Source organism: Artemia sp. Qi Xiang Cuo, chromosome 8, assembly GCF_049724085.1.
Source record: "Artemia sp. Qi Xiang Cuo chromosome 8, ASM4972408v1, whole genome shotgun sequence".
In the NCBI taxonomy this organism is placed as follows: domain Eukaryota; kingdom Metazoa; phylum Arthropoda; class Branchiopoda; order Anostraca; family Artemiidae; genus Artemia; species Artemia sp. Qi Xiang Cuo.
In genome coordinates, this window is record NC_142801.1 from 39,166,889 (window position 1) to 39,185,082 (window position 18,194).

General features: G+C 35.7%; 1 protein-coding gene across 1 annotated transcript in view; it reads left to right on the forward strand.

Moving 5' to 3' along the window:
• LOC148949386 (uncharacterized) overlaps window positions 1–18,194 on the forward strand; it is a 63,383-nt gene that overhangs the window by 19,142 nt on the left and 26,047 nt on the right. Inside the window, exons 4-6 of the mRNA XM_089093405.1 lie at window positions 4,458–4,586; window positions 10,542–10,736; window positions 13,521–13,786. Of these exons, the coding sequence (XP_088949531.1) occupies window positions 4,458–4,586; window positions 10,542–10,736; window positions 13,521–13,786 (590 nt within the window). The remainder of the gene's footprint in view (window positions 1–4,457; window positions 4,587–10,541; window positions 10,737–13,520; window positions 13,787–18,194) is intronic.

Genomic DNA, 18,194 nt, shown 5'->3' on the forward strand with positions numbered 1-18,194 from the left:
TCAGACAACAACACACAGATCAGATCTCACAACAAAACAGATCTCATTGTCTTGAAACTACCGGGTCTTCCCCTTTGATTGATTTTAAATATAAATATTTAAAGATCAACCTTGAAAACATCATTCACACAGTTCGCAATTTTTATTTTCTTGTATAAGGTGAAAAGGGTAATCATATTTCCTGGGGAAATGCTGTCAGACCTTCAAGGCTATCGTGAGGACAGTCCTAGTAAACTGTTTTTATAGGCGTTACGCCTTCCTTTTTTTTCTTTTTTTTTTTGAAAATTATCTGTTCCCGAAGAATTCTATTCGATTGCCAACTTACTTTATTTCATTTATATATATATATATATATATATATATATATATATATATATATATATGTATGTATATACATACATGGGTATGTGGGTATGTGTATGTATATACATACATTGTATATATACATATATATATACAGTAACACATACATACACATCTATGTGGTTATGAATAATTTCTCAGTAAGACGACTTGTTTCTTGACTGAGAGCCACAGCAGGCTTAGGCATCTGTTCGGCTTTTCTTTTTTTTTCTTTTTTTTTTTTTTTTTTTTTTTCTTTTTTTTTCTTCTTCTTTTTTGTCCAATTAACGTACCCATCTCATATGGAAATAATATACAAGAAGATTGCCACACAGGTTAACGCATCATCCAACTAATCCAAGGGATTACAAGTGCCTCCCAAATGCCACAAAGGCAAAATATAGGCTTTTTTCTACTGCCACAAAGACCAATATAGGTTTATTTTCCAACTGCCACAAAGGCAAATAAAAGAATTCTTTTCAACACACCTCATCGTTTTAAGGTTATATTACTTATTATTTAGTATTAACTTGTCCTAACCTGGCAATGTAAGCAAATCTAACGCTGACCGTCAAACCGATGTTTACTCAACCTCTATTAAATAGGGACTCTCTTGTTTCAGCTGTCGCCGGGTAGAATAGTAAGCAGCTTGGTTATCTGGCCCTCTCAAATGAGTTGCAGCATATATCGCAAATGGATTACTTCATTTTAATAAGAATTTTACGAATTTTTTTCTACCTTGTTTATAAAAGAACTCATCAACCCATGTTTCTTATTACCATATCTGAAGAGTGTCATCGTAACCTGGTAATTGTAATTACAAAAGTCAGTTCAATTAGAAACTGTCTTCCTCCTAAAGAAAATGCTTGGTAACATTCTCAAATGAAACTCAATGGTCGTTACTTATATGAGTCTACTTGGTCAAAGAGTTTGTGGTAACGAAATTTAAATAAGAAACAACTCGGCTCAATAGTAACCGAAACTCTAAAAAGCGGAATTTAATAACAATAGATATATCAAATACTTGACTTTTTTTGCGGATTTCAAACGTTGAAAATTCACTAAGTTTTAGGTTACCCATCAAAAGCTATGAACCTGAGAAAATTTGCCTGATTTTTAAAAGGGGGGAGGCCCCAAAAAGTCAAGGATTCTTAATGAAAATCGCACCGTCGGATTTTGAGTCTGAGGGAACCCCACTCTTCTACAAAAGTGGGGAATTCTGTTGTTTTTGCGAGAAGAAAGATCACGAATGCGTGTTTATTTTTTTCGTTTTTATCAGGGGCAATCCTATCAAAACCAATGATCCTAGAATAGCGGGAGACGGCTCATTCCGACGGAAATTAAAAGTTCTATTGCCCTTCTTAAGTAAACAAAAAGATTTGACGGAAAGTTTCCCCGTTCCCACCCTGCTTTATTCTCCAAAGTAATGTGATCAAAATTTTGAAATAGCCACTTTGGTAAGCATAGTTGAAAGGTTTAATAGCTATGCATCTAGGGATGATATGGCCCCCACAGCCCCTGGGGAGAGGACTGTAAGCTATGAAATTTGCCCATTGTTTACATTAATTATTTGTTATTGAGAAGTATACAGACATTTTTGGGGGGAGGGGAATTTTCCAAGTGGAAGTTTCCGGGGCGAACTTTAAAGGGAAAATTTTACACGGGAGAATTGGCCAGAATTCCTGTACAAAATTATTTTTATTCGTCTTACTTTCTCTTTGGCGACTCAATTTTACATGTGAAGATATTCCAGGGAATTGTCCTGGGGAAATTTCCAGATGAATTGGAATCGTTTGGGAGATTTTTCGTAAGGGGGGGGGGATTTTCTGCGGAAGAAATTGTCCGTGGAAGAATTTTTCAGTGGGGTGTTGTTTTGAAGTAAAAACTTTCCATTGGGGGAGGGGGCGAGATTTTTAGGAATTTTTCCATGGAGGGGGGGGGATATTAGGCATGATTTGCAAAACGATCATAAATTAAATAAAAACAAGTTCATATTTCAAGTGAAAGTAAGCTAAGGAGAATTCTCCAAGTATAATTGCCTGCAGGAAATTTTCCGGGAGGAATTTCCAGCGAGGATGGAATTGTCTTTGGTGGATAAGGGAGCTGCACCCTCCTCAATATCTCGCTTTTTACACTAAAGTTTGACTCTTTGTCCCGTTTATTTTCCTTTGTAAAAATAGCCTGTCCCGTCCAATTTTCCTTTGTAAAAACATCAGATCCTTGTATAAGATTATTTGAAAAAACTACGTTTTCTAAAGAGTTAAAGAGGCTGAGTCACAAGTTCGAACCTTAAAACGTACAGGGATTAGAAGGTACAGTTGGGGGCTGCCGCCCCCAAACCCCCGCTTTCGCAGCCTTTAAATAAAAAAAAATTTTAAACTGAAAGTAAGGAGCGACATTACAACTTAAAACGAACAGAAATTATTCCGTATATGAAAGGGGCTGTGCCCTCCTCAACGCCTCGCTCTTTACGCTAAAGTTTGACTTTCTCACAACTCTTTTTTAAACAATAAAAACTTAGCGTAAAGAGCGAGGCGTTGAGGAGGGCACAGCCCCTTTCATATATGGAATAATTTCTATTCGTTTTAAGTTTTAATGTCGCTCCTTACTTTCAGTTAAAAATTTTTTTTTTATTTAAAGGCTGCGAAAGCGGGGGGCCAACTGTACCTTCTAATCCCTGTACGTTTTAAGGTTCGAACTTGTGACACAGCCTCTTTAACTCCTTAGAAAACGTAGTTTTTTTAAATAATTTCTGCACGTTTTTGTACAGTTTATTACTTATTATTGCTTGACTAACTGTTAGATGAATGTGTACTATTCTTTTCTTTCTCGACAGGGTGTTTTAAGGGTCGATCTTGTAACTCAGCCTATTTAACTCTTTAGAAAATGTAATTTTTTCAAATAATTTTAAAAAGAAACTGAGTTTCTTTTTTTAAACTTTAAATTCCGTATATAAGAAATTTCCTCTGACGGGGAATCGAACCCGGGTATTCCGCCTGACAGTCAGGAGTATCGACCGCTGTACTAAAGAAACACAATTGTAATTGTTTTTTAGTAAGTGGAATCTATTTTGACGCAAGCAAATCCCCACAAAACTTGATATTTGGTTTTTGGAAAACAGGTAAGGAGTGATCAGATTGAGCTGAAATTTCGAGGATAAGCTCCCAGGCCCCAGGAAAGCTTATCCTCTAAATTTCAGCCCGATCAGACAACGTTAAGGGGGGCTGTGGTGGGAAAAATTAACATGAGCTCTTATAGGAAAACGAGGTTTTTCGTAAATGTAAATTCGGGGGATAATTTTTTCGGTCTGAAAATATCAAAAGGCCCTAACAGGTCGAATTCTGCTTCGAATGAGTCCTCATTCACCCGGATCAGTTGCCAACTGTGGGCTGTAGGCGTGGCTAACAAGAAAAAAAAAATTTTGAACTTTAAGTGGCTATATTTGGTTTTTGGAAAACAGGGAAGGAGTGATCGGATTGAGCTGAAATTTCTAGGATAAGCTCCCGGGCCCTAGGAGAGTTCAACCTGTAAATTTCAGCCCAATCGAACAACTTTAAAGGGGGGCTGTGGTCGTAGGGTCGAAACTTCCGGCCCACTATTACCCATGAAGATAAAGTCGGAGGGGGGTGAAATTTTGTAAGTTTCTTAGTTTGAGCTTGGGCTACAAAATGCGATTACCGCTGTCTCTCTGCGACCGCTAGGACCGGAAGTTGCTTAACATTGTGGTGGGTCGCCTCTTTATAGAGGTACAAGTGTGCCTCCTTGATGATTCGGTCATGAATTTTTCGACGTTTTAAATCATCAAATTTCAGTGAAGAGAACGGGGATTGAAGCTTTTGTGCTACATGATCTATAGTGTCGTGTCGTACTTCCCCTATGTTGCCATTTTTTTTATTTAAGAATTAGAAAATTCTCTGACAGTTTAACTTTTATTAACTTTCAGTGAAGAAACCGGGGATTGAAACTTATGTACTATATGATTCATAGCATCACATCATAGTATCACAGGGATATATATATATATATATATATATATATATATATATATATATATATATATATTTGTGTGTGTATATGTACATAATCCATTAATGTACTTATAATTTGTTTTTAAGGTCAAAGAATTCAAAAACGAAGTTCGAAATAGATCATCGGAAGAATGTTTACGCTATTTTACAAATGTAGTGCATCCGTCCGTGACAGAAAAATCTTTTTATAAATCCCAGCAAGAAAGGAGAATAAAGGTTTGTTACGTTAAATCTTAAATTACTGTCATCATATATTCTTCAAACCTCACCTTGTGAATAAGTAAAAGAGCTTCCAGAGCGTGTTTAATGTAGAAGGCGATAAGAAACCGCTTGATGTTATGAGCAGGATTTCAATATAAAGCGTTGAAGAAAGAGTATGATTATTTTGTTGTAGGAGTTGTGCAGAAAATTGCCAGTAAAAATGTGCTATCTGAGTTTGGTAATTTCAGCCTTGTAGAAAAGAATAAATAGGAGCAAATGGTAGACCCCTTTGACACCTTTTGGAATAGGTTATGAGGACAGAGTAGGCAGTAAGTTACTTTAAGCTCTGAGTGTTTAGTAATTTAGCAATGTTTAACATCTGTTTATACGTAAGTTTGAATTTAAGGTAGCAGGGAATTAACATAACTGAAAACGTTGTGGATTATGTATATGCTAATCGTAGAATAGCTACATCAATCTTATAATAGAGTATACAATAGTGCAGAGATTGATTTTGTTGCTAATTACCGTCACCTGGTAATCAAGAGAGAACGACTGAGATTTAAACAAAAGATTAGAAAATCATGCTATGTCTAGATGTGATGCTGCTGAACTAGAACAACCTGTAATCAGATCAAACTCTACATCTACAACATCACAAACGTCTACTAAGGCTTTTTAAGTTGGGAGGGAGGTTGGTCAAGGGTGCAATGCTGTGAAAGACGCTTTGAATTATGTTTGGGAAACAGGTTTTATGAAAGGGAACCTCTCTTAACAAACATAATTTCAAGTAGACCCCGGCGCCGCGCCGGCGGATCGACCGAACGCCGCCCCTGAGAGGCCCGGTCGAACGCCGCCGAAGTGTCGTAACGCCGCCGGCGCGCCGCAGGCACGCCGCCGTCGGCAGAGGCGAGCGTTCGGTCGACTTTAAATTATTTCGTCGGCAGAGAGCGGCGTTCGGTCGACTTTAAATTATTTTTACGGCAATTCTTTATTGCGTCAATCGCAAAGTCGGAGCTTTTCCTTCTCGTGTAGTTTAGTATTTCGATTTTCCTGATTAGAAATCAAGCAGAGCTTGCACTATCCCCGAATTTTCGGGTATTTCCCCGAAAATCTATGCGTCACCCCGAAAAAAAATTTGGTTCCCCGAAAATCACGCAATCACGGTGCCACCCCTAGTGATTTATCAGCAGTGACTTTCCCTGCCAAATATTACTTTGTATACCATAATTTTTCACTGCTCTCTTGTTCATTAATTTCCGTCTCTTTTGTTACTTTGCATAAAAACCAGACAGATGCAATATGCTATTGCAAATATTGCAATATACACAGTTCTTCATATGTTGGCAAAAAAAAGCATCGTCTTTATGGAATGAGTTTAAATCATTTCGAATGCAGTTTCCCAATCGCTATTTCTTACATCATTCGTAGTCAATAATTTTATTTTCAATTTTAATATAATTATAGAATGCATTCACTCATAAACCGCCTAGGCCTTTTGTTGTATTTTTAAATTTAAAGCCGACAGATTTTTTATACAGCCGAATTTTAAGTTTGCAGATTTTTTTTTTTTTTTTTTTTTTTGCTTTTTTTAGATAAGATCTTCTTAATGTTTAATACTCAGTTATTGAGCATCTGATAGAAAATACAATCTTCTTTCTGGAACATTTTTAGGCCCCCCCCCCCCCCCCCCCAAAAAAAAACAGCCTTCGGTTGAGACAAAATTTAGCTATAGACTAAGCTATGTACAAGGTTGGGGAATTAAAGATTGAACCAGAAGTTACCCCAAAAATATGATTCATAAACAAATTGTAAATTATTGTCTATAGGGGAGGGGGATAGGGGGCTATCACTTTAAAATGATACTACCTCATTTTTTTTTTATTGAAACAGGGATGCTAAAAAGATAATTATTTTTTTTATTTAAAGTGGAGACAGAAGAAAATAATATCAAATTCCCTGGGAAACCATTGAAATATTTTGATATACCCAGGGCCCCACATTAGGACTTGTTCAGTGTCTTGACTATTTTGTGATTTTTCATAGGCTACTAGCTTGATTTGGCTTTTGTTTGTGTTCCCTTTTAATTAGATTCTTTTGATCTTATGGAATGCCATGGCGAATTTGTCACTCAGTTTTTCAATTATTTGGGATATATCTGAATAATTTCGACATTTTTGTTGCTGTCTTTGTACCCTTTTTTACTCATACCCTCAATTTTTTTTTCAAGGAACACTAAGCTGTTTAACGGGATTTCGCGTGTTTGTTTGAACCATGTAGTGACCTAGTTGATTGTTCAGTAAATTATTTTTCTAATGAAAGCTGAGACGGTATCCTATCAAGGTGGTATCCAGAGGGGTGGGGGGTGTGTGTAGGGAGGTATTATATTTAAATGCTAATAGCTCGAAATTTTATTTATTGAAAGCAGGGATCCCAAAAAGTTTTTTTTTTTTAATTTAAAGCAGAGACGGCATCCTATCAAGGTGGTATCCAGAGGGGGAAGGGGGGTATTGAGCTATCCAATTTAAATGATAATACCTCGATTTTTTTTTAAAGCGGGGGTGCCAATAAATTTTTTTTTTTTTTTATTTAAAGCAGAGACGGTATCCTATCAAGATGGTATCCAGAAGGGGGGCATAGGGAGTTATTATATTTAATTGATAGTACCTTGATTTTTTTTCTATTGAAAGCAGGGATGCAAAAAGTTGAAAAGTTGACAAAATTAACAAGATTTTCGTGAGTTATACTTGATACAGCACTTCCATGGTTTTATCGTCCAAAGGGAAACGGACATATGCGTCCAATCCTTTTTTTTTCCTATTGATGTAACGGGTTTACTTTGAAAACATTCATTCATATGTACCAGGCAGATTCACAATAAAACGACTTGGTGGGACGAAAGTGATATCGACATCCCCACCTAACGTTGCGCTTGAGTAACAATGGCGCCCTTGGTCCAGTGCCCAAGTTACATTAAAAGGCCAGGTCATAATAAAAACTTTCAATTTGGGAGGTTCAAGGAGGAGTCTTTGACAGTCTTATGACCTCAGGGTACTAGATGTTGCAACGTTCTTACGTATCTACAGTTGTTTAGAAAATTCGATCACCCCACAAATGATTACCAAAAATATGCACAAATGTAACATTTGGAATATTATAACACGTTTTTTCAAAGCTTTGAAGAAAAGCAAAAAAGTCTAAATACCCCTAACTACGCTTGCAAGCTATTTTAAAAAGAAACTCTTTGGAGATTTCCATGGAAATGACCATAGCAGAAGCTTTGAGCCTGGGTGGGGATCAAAGAGGAGTCTTAAGTATTTTGACCACAGGTGACTTATTGTTGCGACTTTCTTAAATTTGGTAATTCTTGTGAGCATTTGGAAATCAAAGCTTAAACTCAATAACTGATACTAAGTGTCCTAAAATTTTGCTTGGATTAAAAGTGTCAAACTAGGATGAACATTTCAATATCTTCCTGGAGCTACTTCAGTCGGCATATTATTTCATTTAATTACACTTAAAACGGATAAGCTTTTCATTTTTTACCTAAGAAAATAGCTGGCACTTCATTTTTCTTCATAGCGAATAATCTATTAAGTGTTTTTTGTGTCATTGTAATTGAAGTGTTCTCATGTGAAGTGTTCATCATGTATTTTTAAATTTGATAAATTTACTCATTTTACATCAGTTTATAATTTGACCGATATTAAGTATTTATCAGTTTATAACTTGGAATGAATCCCCAAAAGAAAAAATGAATAATATCAAAAGAGCAGCCAAAAGCAATAAAAAAGCAGCAGTTCAGCCTTAGCCTACATGACATATATTATATAAAGAAGCCAAAAAAAAAACTTTAAAAAGCATTTTTTTTAAATTGTAATTAAAAACCAATGTTTAATACAAGAAGGCTTCTTAGGAATCCAAGAGAGCAAAAAAAAAACAATCAATATCAAAGTCGCCCATTTCAACTGTTTTAAATGTGACAAAACAGATATAGGAAAAGGGCATTATGAAAAAATTAAGCTTCTAAGTTCAAAGTTTTACCCAGATAACTGACGAATTTTGTGATACGGTATTTGAAGTTTTATATGCATTAATGCTCGATGAAAAAAACTACTAATTTTGATAATTATTTATGGTAAGAATACATAGCTAATAGATACTTCAACTACTCGTATTATACAATGGTTCTGAAACGCCACAGCCATTTCGTTCCTGCCAGATTTCTACGGCTCTTGATGAATAGCGAAGAAGACCAGTTTCCAGCCAACGACTTGTGCATTTTTGAACCCAAGAATAGGTTTGAATCTTCTGTAAATTGAGTTTGTCATTTGAAAAAGACTAATGAAAACTATAATGTTTGCCGTCAACATTGATCACGCCGACGGCGCGCCGCCGACATCTTACCAGCGGCGCGCCGCAAGCGTCTTAACGGCGGCGTGGCGCGGCGTGCTGTTTTTTGCCCCGCCGCCGCCGGTCTTCCCTCATTGGCGTGGCGCCGGGGTCTAATTTCAAGTATCCTTTACGGCGTTGAGCTCTTGGTCCAACCCCCTCCCCCTGCAACTTAAAAACCGCCATATAATTAAGTACTTACAGAGAGGGCCTACCATTTTAGAGGAGGTATCTCAAAACGTATTGAAGCTTAGACACTGAAAATATCGAGTTGGACATTTTATCTTCTGGCTGTCCATCTCTCCACTATAGTGATAATTGGTAAACTGGCTTAGCGTCATGTGTTACCTCAAAAGAACATGATATAAATATATTTACATGTATATTATATGAACTCAAAAAAGTAAGCGTATGCTGTATCAGAGATCTTAGAATCCCTCAAGACTTGGCTCTGAACAGTGTTTCTCGAACTCTAATCTCCATCATATTTTAGGAAATAAAAGAAATTCAGAAATTGTATAGATGCAATACATACAAGTTTGCCAATACATTCAGAAAATGTTATCCTTTAGACTTCTTTTATGGTTCAGCCATGACCTGCCGATTATCTCTAAAACCTTCGTGAAACCAAAGTCGGCGGTTAGTCAGCGGCAAAGTCGGCGGCGAATGTCGTAAAATGAACACTCCTTAGTTTTATTGATTTTAGAACCGTTGTATCGAAAATAAAGGGTACATTTCTTCTAGAAAACTTAATTTTTGATTTTTCCCCGTTTCCCGAGCTATGGCGTGAAAAATTATCACTTAAGATTGTTTACCCTGAAGTTCTTCATGGATCAAGTAGCTATGAGTATCATGGTCTTTAGTATGTCTCTTAAATAGGCTGTGATGGTCACTATAAAGCTATTAAGCAGGTTGCCATTGTCCGAAAACAAACATCGTTCTTAATTTCCTATTATGTATTTGTCCGTGTTAATAAAAGTTGGACCTCAAATGTTAGTGCAGATGTTAAGGGAAGAATAAACCGATAGAATTCCTAACTTGAGATTTTATGCATGTTCTGGAGTATTTTGAGGAACCTCCACTAAAATTATACCAGCCGTTCAGTATCTCCAGCTTAAATATTTGTAATTAAACTTTTTAGCCAGCTTTAGGGGTTCTTTGGTAGTCTTTGTTGTAAACATTGTTAAAAATTCTATATATTTACAAAACTAAATTGAATTATCATAATTCAGAAAGAATTTTCGTGAGTTACCACTGGAAGTAACAGGTGAAGAAAAAAATCTATTCTAATATAATTTTCAAATATTTGAAGCTTGATGCAAATTTAGTGAAACGCAGCATATTGATTGATCTTGAAAATGATTGATCTTGGAGGCTGGATGGCGGCAAGTTTTTATCCAACAAGGAATTTTTTCTTTGCTTTTTTCTTTTTGTTTCATCTACACTAATGCTTTTCAGTGAGCATTAGCTACATGGATGCAATTGGTATATTTATCTTCTTTGGGGAGTGTCCAAAAAATTTGGTGCATCGGTTACTTCATTTTATTGCAGTATTTCTTAATTTACCTTTTATTTTAGCCGCTATTATCACGTAGCAGCGACTGGCGTGAATTTAAATACAAGTTTCCCAATATGTCTGATGTGCAATTGTTTCGTGAAGTCCGGCGAATTCAGCTTGAAGGTCAGGCTTCTATGCCACCTGATGACTTGAAGCGACTGACTGAATTCTGCCAAAAGCAAGGGCCAATGTTTTATGATCAAGTTGTTGATAAGGTATTTTTTCCTTGAACCTGTATGTTTTGTTGAATCATTAGATTGATAAGCACAACTTGAGTCTCGATAACTCGAAGAGGGGTATAAAAAAATCCAGCTATCTAATAATGTACTAAAATAATCCAATACAAAATATCTGAATTCAGAAATTTAAAGTTCCCATCTCTTGGCTTTATTATATTTGTATATTATTATATCATTATATGATCGTGAAGGTGTTCCTACTCTAAAATGCCTAATAGGCGTAGATTGCAGCTATAAGAAACGACAAGAAGTTAACGGATTGATTTGAAAGAGACCTCAGTTAGTTATGTTTGGTGGTCAATCCTTTGACCATCACTTTAACAAACCTTTCTTATCCTAGATATTGTTCCTTTTACAAGGTGTGGCTCATTTTACTAGATAAATCTTATCGAATCGCGAAGTACAGAAGGCTCACTGTACTTCGGAATTTGGAAACCAGGATTAAAAGGGATTGAAGAAATTTGTAAGGATAAACGGTACTTGACGCGCTATGTAGCGCGTCATTCTCTGCATTCTCTACATAAATATTCTCTACATTCGGAAACCAGGATCAAAAGGAATTGAAGAAATTTGTAAGGCTAAGTGGTACTTGCCGCGCTATGTAGCGCGTCATTCTCTGCATTCTCTACATATGTATTCTCTACATTCGGAAACCAGGATTAAAAGGGATTGAAGAAATTTGTAAGGCTAAAAGGTACTTGACGCGCTATGTAGCCTGCGCTCAATTTTATTGGAATGTTTATAGGCTGAAAATCATGACCTTGTAGCTTCGCTAGGCTAATAAAGAACTTTTTATATAGAATTTTGCTAAGAAACGTTTAGCTGAAGAATTCAAAATGAGAGGGCAAGGCTGATTAAAGAGAAGAAGAAAACGCATGAAGCGTTGGGTTTTGAAATCATAGCCCTCTTAGGTTCATTCTCCGGCCGGCAAAAAAAGATGGTTAGACAAAAATATAAAACGAAGATTCTTCCTGCCACTCGTCTGATGACTTGGGTTTATGACGTCTTTCCTTTTTTTAGCGCTTTAACCTCTTAGAGCCTTAAGCTCCAGGAAGAGCGTTCCTTTAGGGCTGAAAGTAAAACGTTTTTGACACTGGCTCTGACGTCGAATTGACCTGTGGTAGTTTAAAGATATATTAGTTGGACATGTCACAATATATCCAACATTGAAGAATTATTCAATTTCTAAACTAGGCAAAAATACATCAGCTCGGTGAACTTACTAAAAGTGCTGTATTTTAAATTTGACATGTTTTCGGTGAGGCTATTGGCCCTCTCTGACCGAGGTTTTAATTCAAAATCATTTTCCTATGGCAAAGGCTATGGCAAGTTAAACGCCAATTATCTAATTTCATGATAATCAAAAAAAATATATGTGACAATGGTTGGTTGGAATTTAAGTTACGTCCATGCAGGTAATTCATTATTACCTGGTATAAGCTTAACCGCATATAAAAAACCTAAAATTATTTTTTTATGACGCTATAATTTTGTTGTGCTGATGGCGACTTCCGACAGGTATAAATAATGAAATCTTCCCCTTTTTAAAGGTAAGAGAAAAAAAGGCCCTTGCCCTTAGTCTGAATTGTCAGTTTGAAGAACAAATGGTAGAGGATAATCAGGTGTTCGAAATTTCCCATTGGAGCAGAGAGCGCCTTTTCAATATGTCGGACGCTCTCAGCTCTGCCAATCCCCAAATTAGGGGTCGTGGCAAATTCAATGGTAAATACATTTACTATTCATAGAAACCAAGTTTTTCTGATTGAAGTAAATATTAAAGTTGGAAATTGACATTAACAAAAATTACTGCTTCGCAGCTTGTCTAACATGTATGTAAAAAACTTGCGATTTACTTGAAACACAAAACCGACGTAAAGAGAAGATGCTGTCTTTGGTGCAGAAAGTTTTTAAGTAGCCTTCAGAAAATAAGACTAATTTATGAGGTTCTCAATAGTCTTTCACCGTCCATTATATCGATAATTTTAGTATACAATTTAAATAAGCCAAAAACTTCAAGTAGTAGTTTGTAAAAGCCAAAAACTCAGTAGTTTGTAAAATGCTAGTTTTTTTAGAATTCTATAAATTTAAGGAAATGCCACCAGTCAGTTTATTTGAGCTAGACTCGTAGATGTAATTTGCATGAATTGAGAAGCAATAATTATTGTTTGTTTTAAGTTCACACTTTGCTGAAATATCACTGAAAAGTATGCATCATAAATCGACATTTATTGATATTCTCGGAACAGAGCCTGTCGGACGACAGGCATAAAAAAGAAAGAAAGGCATAGTACGATATACATTCTCGTATATACTTCCTTGTGAGAACTGGAGAACATTTTTTTACCCCTCTCCCTACAGAAAATTTTAATCCCCTCCCCCACCCTCTAACAAAAACCTCTTAAAGTTTAACTTCATGAGACAAGATGGGGAATACTTGCCAAAACTATATATAAAATTCGTCACAATTTTAATTAAACTTTCTGATTGTGTTTGGGCTGTAATGAAAAATACTTGCTTTGATTCAAGGCACCCGTTGCTTAACGTCTGTGGTCTTCTGGGAGTTACGGATAGTTACCAATTACAAAGGTAGATATAAGCACAGAAACTAAATTGGAACGTTAAATAATTATAAAAGTAGAGAAAAGCGCTAGTGATTAATATGAAACTTGCTTATGTTTGAGTTTGTTCTTTCTTCTCTTGTTTTTTTTTTTTTTTTTTTTTTTTTTTTTTTTTTGCTTTATTCCAGTTTTTTTTTTATAGTTGAAAGAGTTGTTTCCAAGGTACTCCAAGCACCAGCTGAGGTCACTTTATAACAAAAAACAAATGGAATTAGGCTCAATCAAGAAGACTACCTATTACAGTCAGTTTGAAGATTTGGCGATAATTGAGGGATTTGAAAAAGGTCACAGTGCTGAAAAAATTGCCTCTTCTATGCCTCATAGAACGGCTCCACAAATTACGAGGCGCCATAATTTCTTAGTAGAGAACAATTGGATTGCGCATTACAAAAGTGAGAAATGGACAGCGTAAGTGTTTTTCCTTTACAAATTATAAGATGTAAAAATAATATAATTATTGAGGTTTAGTCGAAAGTTTTTTTTCTCTAATGACTTTTAAATACTTATTTTTATGTTATCTGTATTAATGTGGGAAGATGTGCATACAACCTTTATTTCCTTTAAAATAATATTTAGAAGAAATTTAACTTAGAAAATTATGTTGAGAAGGTGAGAAATATTGCTTTATCCATAATAAAACTGAGAAATTGACATATTTAGATAAATTGGTTTATATAGACTCCTTTTATTGGTAAACCCCAGCCTAGTCAAACGTATATATATGTAATCATTGTCGACAAACGACATTTTACACCACGGAAGTCAAAATCAAGTAGATTATCTTCATTGAAATTAAAGATCTAAACCTAGTGTATTCAAACATCACAATTATTTCATTTTGGATTGAAAAGACAATTTCGAAAATCCTTTTTTTTTCTGACGGAAGTAAAGAGTGAAATTGAAACTTAAAATGAACAAGAAATGTTGTTTTGCAGTTTATACAACATGTATCTGCAAAACTAGTTCAAACGAACTGCTTCGTGATATTCTCGTATATTTGTAAGATTCTTAAAAACGAGTGCTTCACTGAAAACTCAAACCAACGCAATACCACAGGATTAGGAGCAGAAAGGTCGTTAAATAGTCTGCTGAAAATAGAAGATGAATTTTTAAGGATCTCAATAGTCAATAAGGCTCTCGGCAATGAAATCAATAAATTTCAGTACACTTGTTTATTTCTCTAAAAAGAAAACTCAGTTTTCCGTAAAGTGGTATTTTTTCATAATTCTACAAATATAGAGAAATATAAAAATGCTGATTATTTGAAACTGTTTAACTGTAAAGCAATGTTTTTTGTTCGTTCAAATTGCAACTTCTTATCTTTGCTTCCATAAGGAAAACCTAATGTTTTGTTTTTTAAATTAATTTATGATTGTCTTTATGTTTTTTAAATATACATTATTAACCTTAAAAAAAGATCGTTGCCTAACTTATGTGATGAAACTAAAGAAGTTAAAATGACTTTCCGTTTAAAAAAGGCATTAAATATGGGTTTTATGTCCCACCTCTTTTCGAAAAAAAATGTGCAAAAAATGTGAAACACAAAGAGTCCAAGGGGTATAGTATAATCGGTCTCTTTGAGGAGTTAAAGATAAAATTTAATTATTTATGAAAAATATTGTCCTGTATAATCTATATAGAGATTTGAGAAAACTAAAGGACATAAAAGAATTTTAGGTGTGTAGCTATTGTTGTCCGCAGAAGTTCGTGTTATTGTAATTGCAATTTTTATGATGCCCCAAGGTCACGCTAGCACTAGAGGAAAAATAAAAAATAGATGCAACAGAGTTTTGAACTCTTTCAAAATCTTCGAAAATGTGCTGTCGTAATTTACTAGGACAAACATAAATAGCATGTATTAGTAGCTTTGATTTTAAGTAAAATATTTGTTCACTTAGCAGTTGTTTTCAAACTTCGTTTTCAATTTTCAATTACTCAGGGAAGAAGGGAGGGGGGGCATTCAAGGGGGGGATTTTCCCTTTTAGTTAATGGTTTTTGGCCATGATATTATAAAGATGCTCTTGTTGTGCTACCCAGCCTTTCAACCCAAGAGAAGGCATAAAAAGTGGCATTTTAGTGCCTTTATTTTAGTGGACATGGGCTTGATTGGGACCCCGTGTGAAAAGGAAAAAAAAATTGGTGGTATGTGTGTAGCGCATGGTTACCGCTAGGGAAACAGTCTAACCGTTCACGGCTTTAGGCATCCGTGAATCAGTTCTTAGGCGAGAGAGGAATTTGGGACAGTTTTTGGAGGCTCCCACCTGCCCAGAGTCTCATGCAAGTGACCGAAAACTTGAAAAAGTTGAAATTTGCTCAGATTGCTGGACTGGGCTGAGGCAATGAATAGATAATACAGGGCAAGTGATTCGACATGGTGGGCATTTATGAATAAGTTATAAATTGAGCGAGAAATTTGGACAATATTTGGAGACACCCACCCGCCGAGAATCTCGGGCAAGTGACCCAAAAATTTGAAAAATTTGTGAAAAATTAAAATTTTCTCAGACTGGGGCTGAGCTTAGGCAACGAATAGGTACTATTTGGGAGATAAAGATGGCTTTAAACGATTGTTTGTTTGCCTGTTATTTCAAGCAAATTAATGGACCTATTTCATTTCTAAATTCTTGGTCAACCTTCTTAAGACCATAGGCTGGCGTGCCTTGTTTGCCTCTCATTCCAGGCAATCTAACGGTCCTATGTCAATTTTAAATTCTTGGTCAACATGCCTGAGACTCTAGGCAGGCGTGCCTTTCCAAAAACTAACAAACAAGTATGTGTCCAATAAGAGAGTCATACTTACTCCCGCCATTTACCCGTGCCGCAGTCATTTAAACATTTGCCTCCACAATTACTTGGACTATCTGTCTTGGCTTTTCTATTTCTACAATAAGCCATGTTTTGATGCAACCTACTGCAAAATACTGGATAACTTCAAATTTTGCACATTTCGTACTTTATGGTGGCGGTTATTTGGAAAAGGCACGTAGTAAGCCATGAGTTTTGAAATATGGTATTAAACATGTCTCTACGATGTTGCAATAGACTGGTAGTTCTGCTTGTGAATAGATGATCTGTGATTAAACACGGAGCTCAGTGCGGCATTCCCTTCCACCTCGTTTTTTGCCTCATTTTCCTCGTTTTTCCTAAATAGGGGCTCAAAATCTCCAGTTTGGGATTTTTGACAATGAAAAATCGATTGGATATCTTCCATTCTTTGGCGCTCTGATCCTCTTTGTGCTAATATTGATCTATGTTGCACATTTCGGTAGAAAATGCTACTTCTGTGGTGGGATCTTTTTTGTTTGTTAAAGAAGATATTAGATATTGTAATTTCCGTTCGAATGAATTCTATTCCAATATTCTATAACAATTGTTTCGGTATGATCTCCCCTGGAAAGAAAAATGAATTGAAGCACATCAGTGCTACCGGTGCAAAAAAAATGATTTTCCTTGATTTTCAAGGTTGGGGACTATAATTCTCCTAAATAGGGTTTTTGATCCAGTAGATTCCAATGGTATACCGTTCATCCGTCACCGTTTTCAAAGTGTGTCAAGCTCTTTTTCAAAATTTTCGTGAATTGGTTTTCGCAAGAAGCTTTTAGAATTAAGATAATTCGAAGTAATAGCTGCCATTTCTGAAACAGATTCAAATGGCAACTTTTCATCACTATGCAGTTATTTTCAAAAAGGGTTTAAAAAATTTTGGTTACTATGGGTTGCGCTTCGCTCTTTGCTAGGCTGCAGCTGCTACTGTCACAATGGAAAAGAAAATAACATTTTGATATAACTTCACAGAAAAGAAAATAGTAATACGTCCCTAATATTGTATCAACTAAGAAGCGCTATAAAACATGTGCTCTATGCACATATATGTGTTCTCGTCGTCCCCTGATTATTACAGGATCGTTTTGCTTTCTGATAATGCACGTTGTGACCTTCGCGGTCTAAAATTCGTTGCTGATTTCCTTAAAGAAGAAGGTAGTAGCTGCAGCCTAGTAAAGATCAAACCACGAGTCATAGTCAACAATATTGGAAAAAGAACACGTTTTCAACCGAACTGTCGTGTGAGAAAAAATTTCCCAATTGGCAATATTTTGGGAATGGTAACTTCCATCCAGACTTAATTAAACAGTAATTCGTAATTACAAAAATCAATTTTGACAATTTCAAAGTTTTTATTTGAGGTATCCCTCAAATATGACATCAAATTGCAATACAAATTATGCCATTAAAATGATCATCGTTTAAAATCCTTAACTGGAGGGTTAAAGTCGCCCTTTTTGAAAAAGAAGTAAAATCACTTTTTGAATGGATTGTTGTGACGACTCCTTTTTTCTTTTCTTTTATAGGAATGATCTTATCGAAAAAATGGTCTTAGAGTCTCGGTAGAAGACTCATTTGGACGAAAAATAAAAGTTCTGTTGCGCCTTTTTTGTCACGAAAGAGATTGCACTGCAGCAGTTTTAATTCTGAGATAGCCAGTGGATTTATAATGGTCGAGAACCCCTAATCAGAGGTTTACAGTCCCCCATCTTGAAAACCAAGGAAAATCGCACGTAGCATGATACTACCGCCACTCCTTGGGATTTATTACCCAAAGCACTGAAATTTTAGTACTAAGTTAATATATATATATATATTTATATTTATATATTTGAATTCTAGTCACCTTCTTAAATAACGAAAATGGCCTTCTCCAAATTTCTTCCAGTTCAGGTCACTAAACAGCAAAATGCTGAAAAGTGAAAGTATGAGATATCTGATCGATTTACCCTCCTACCCCCCCCCCCCAGGTTTACAGTTCCCCATCATGGTT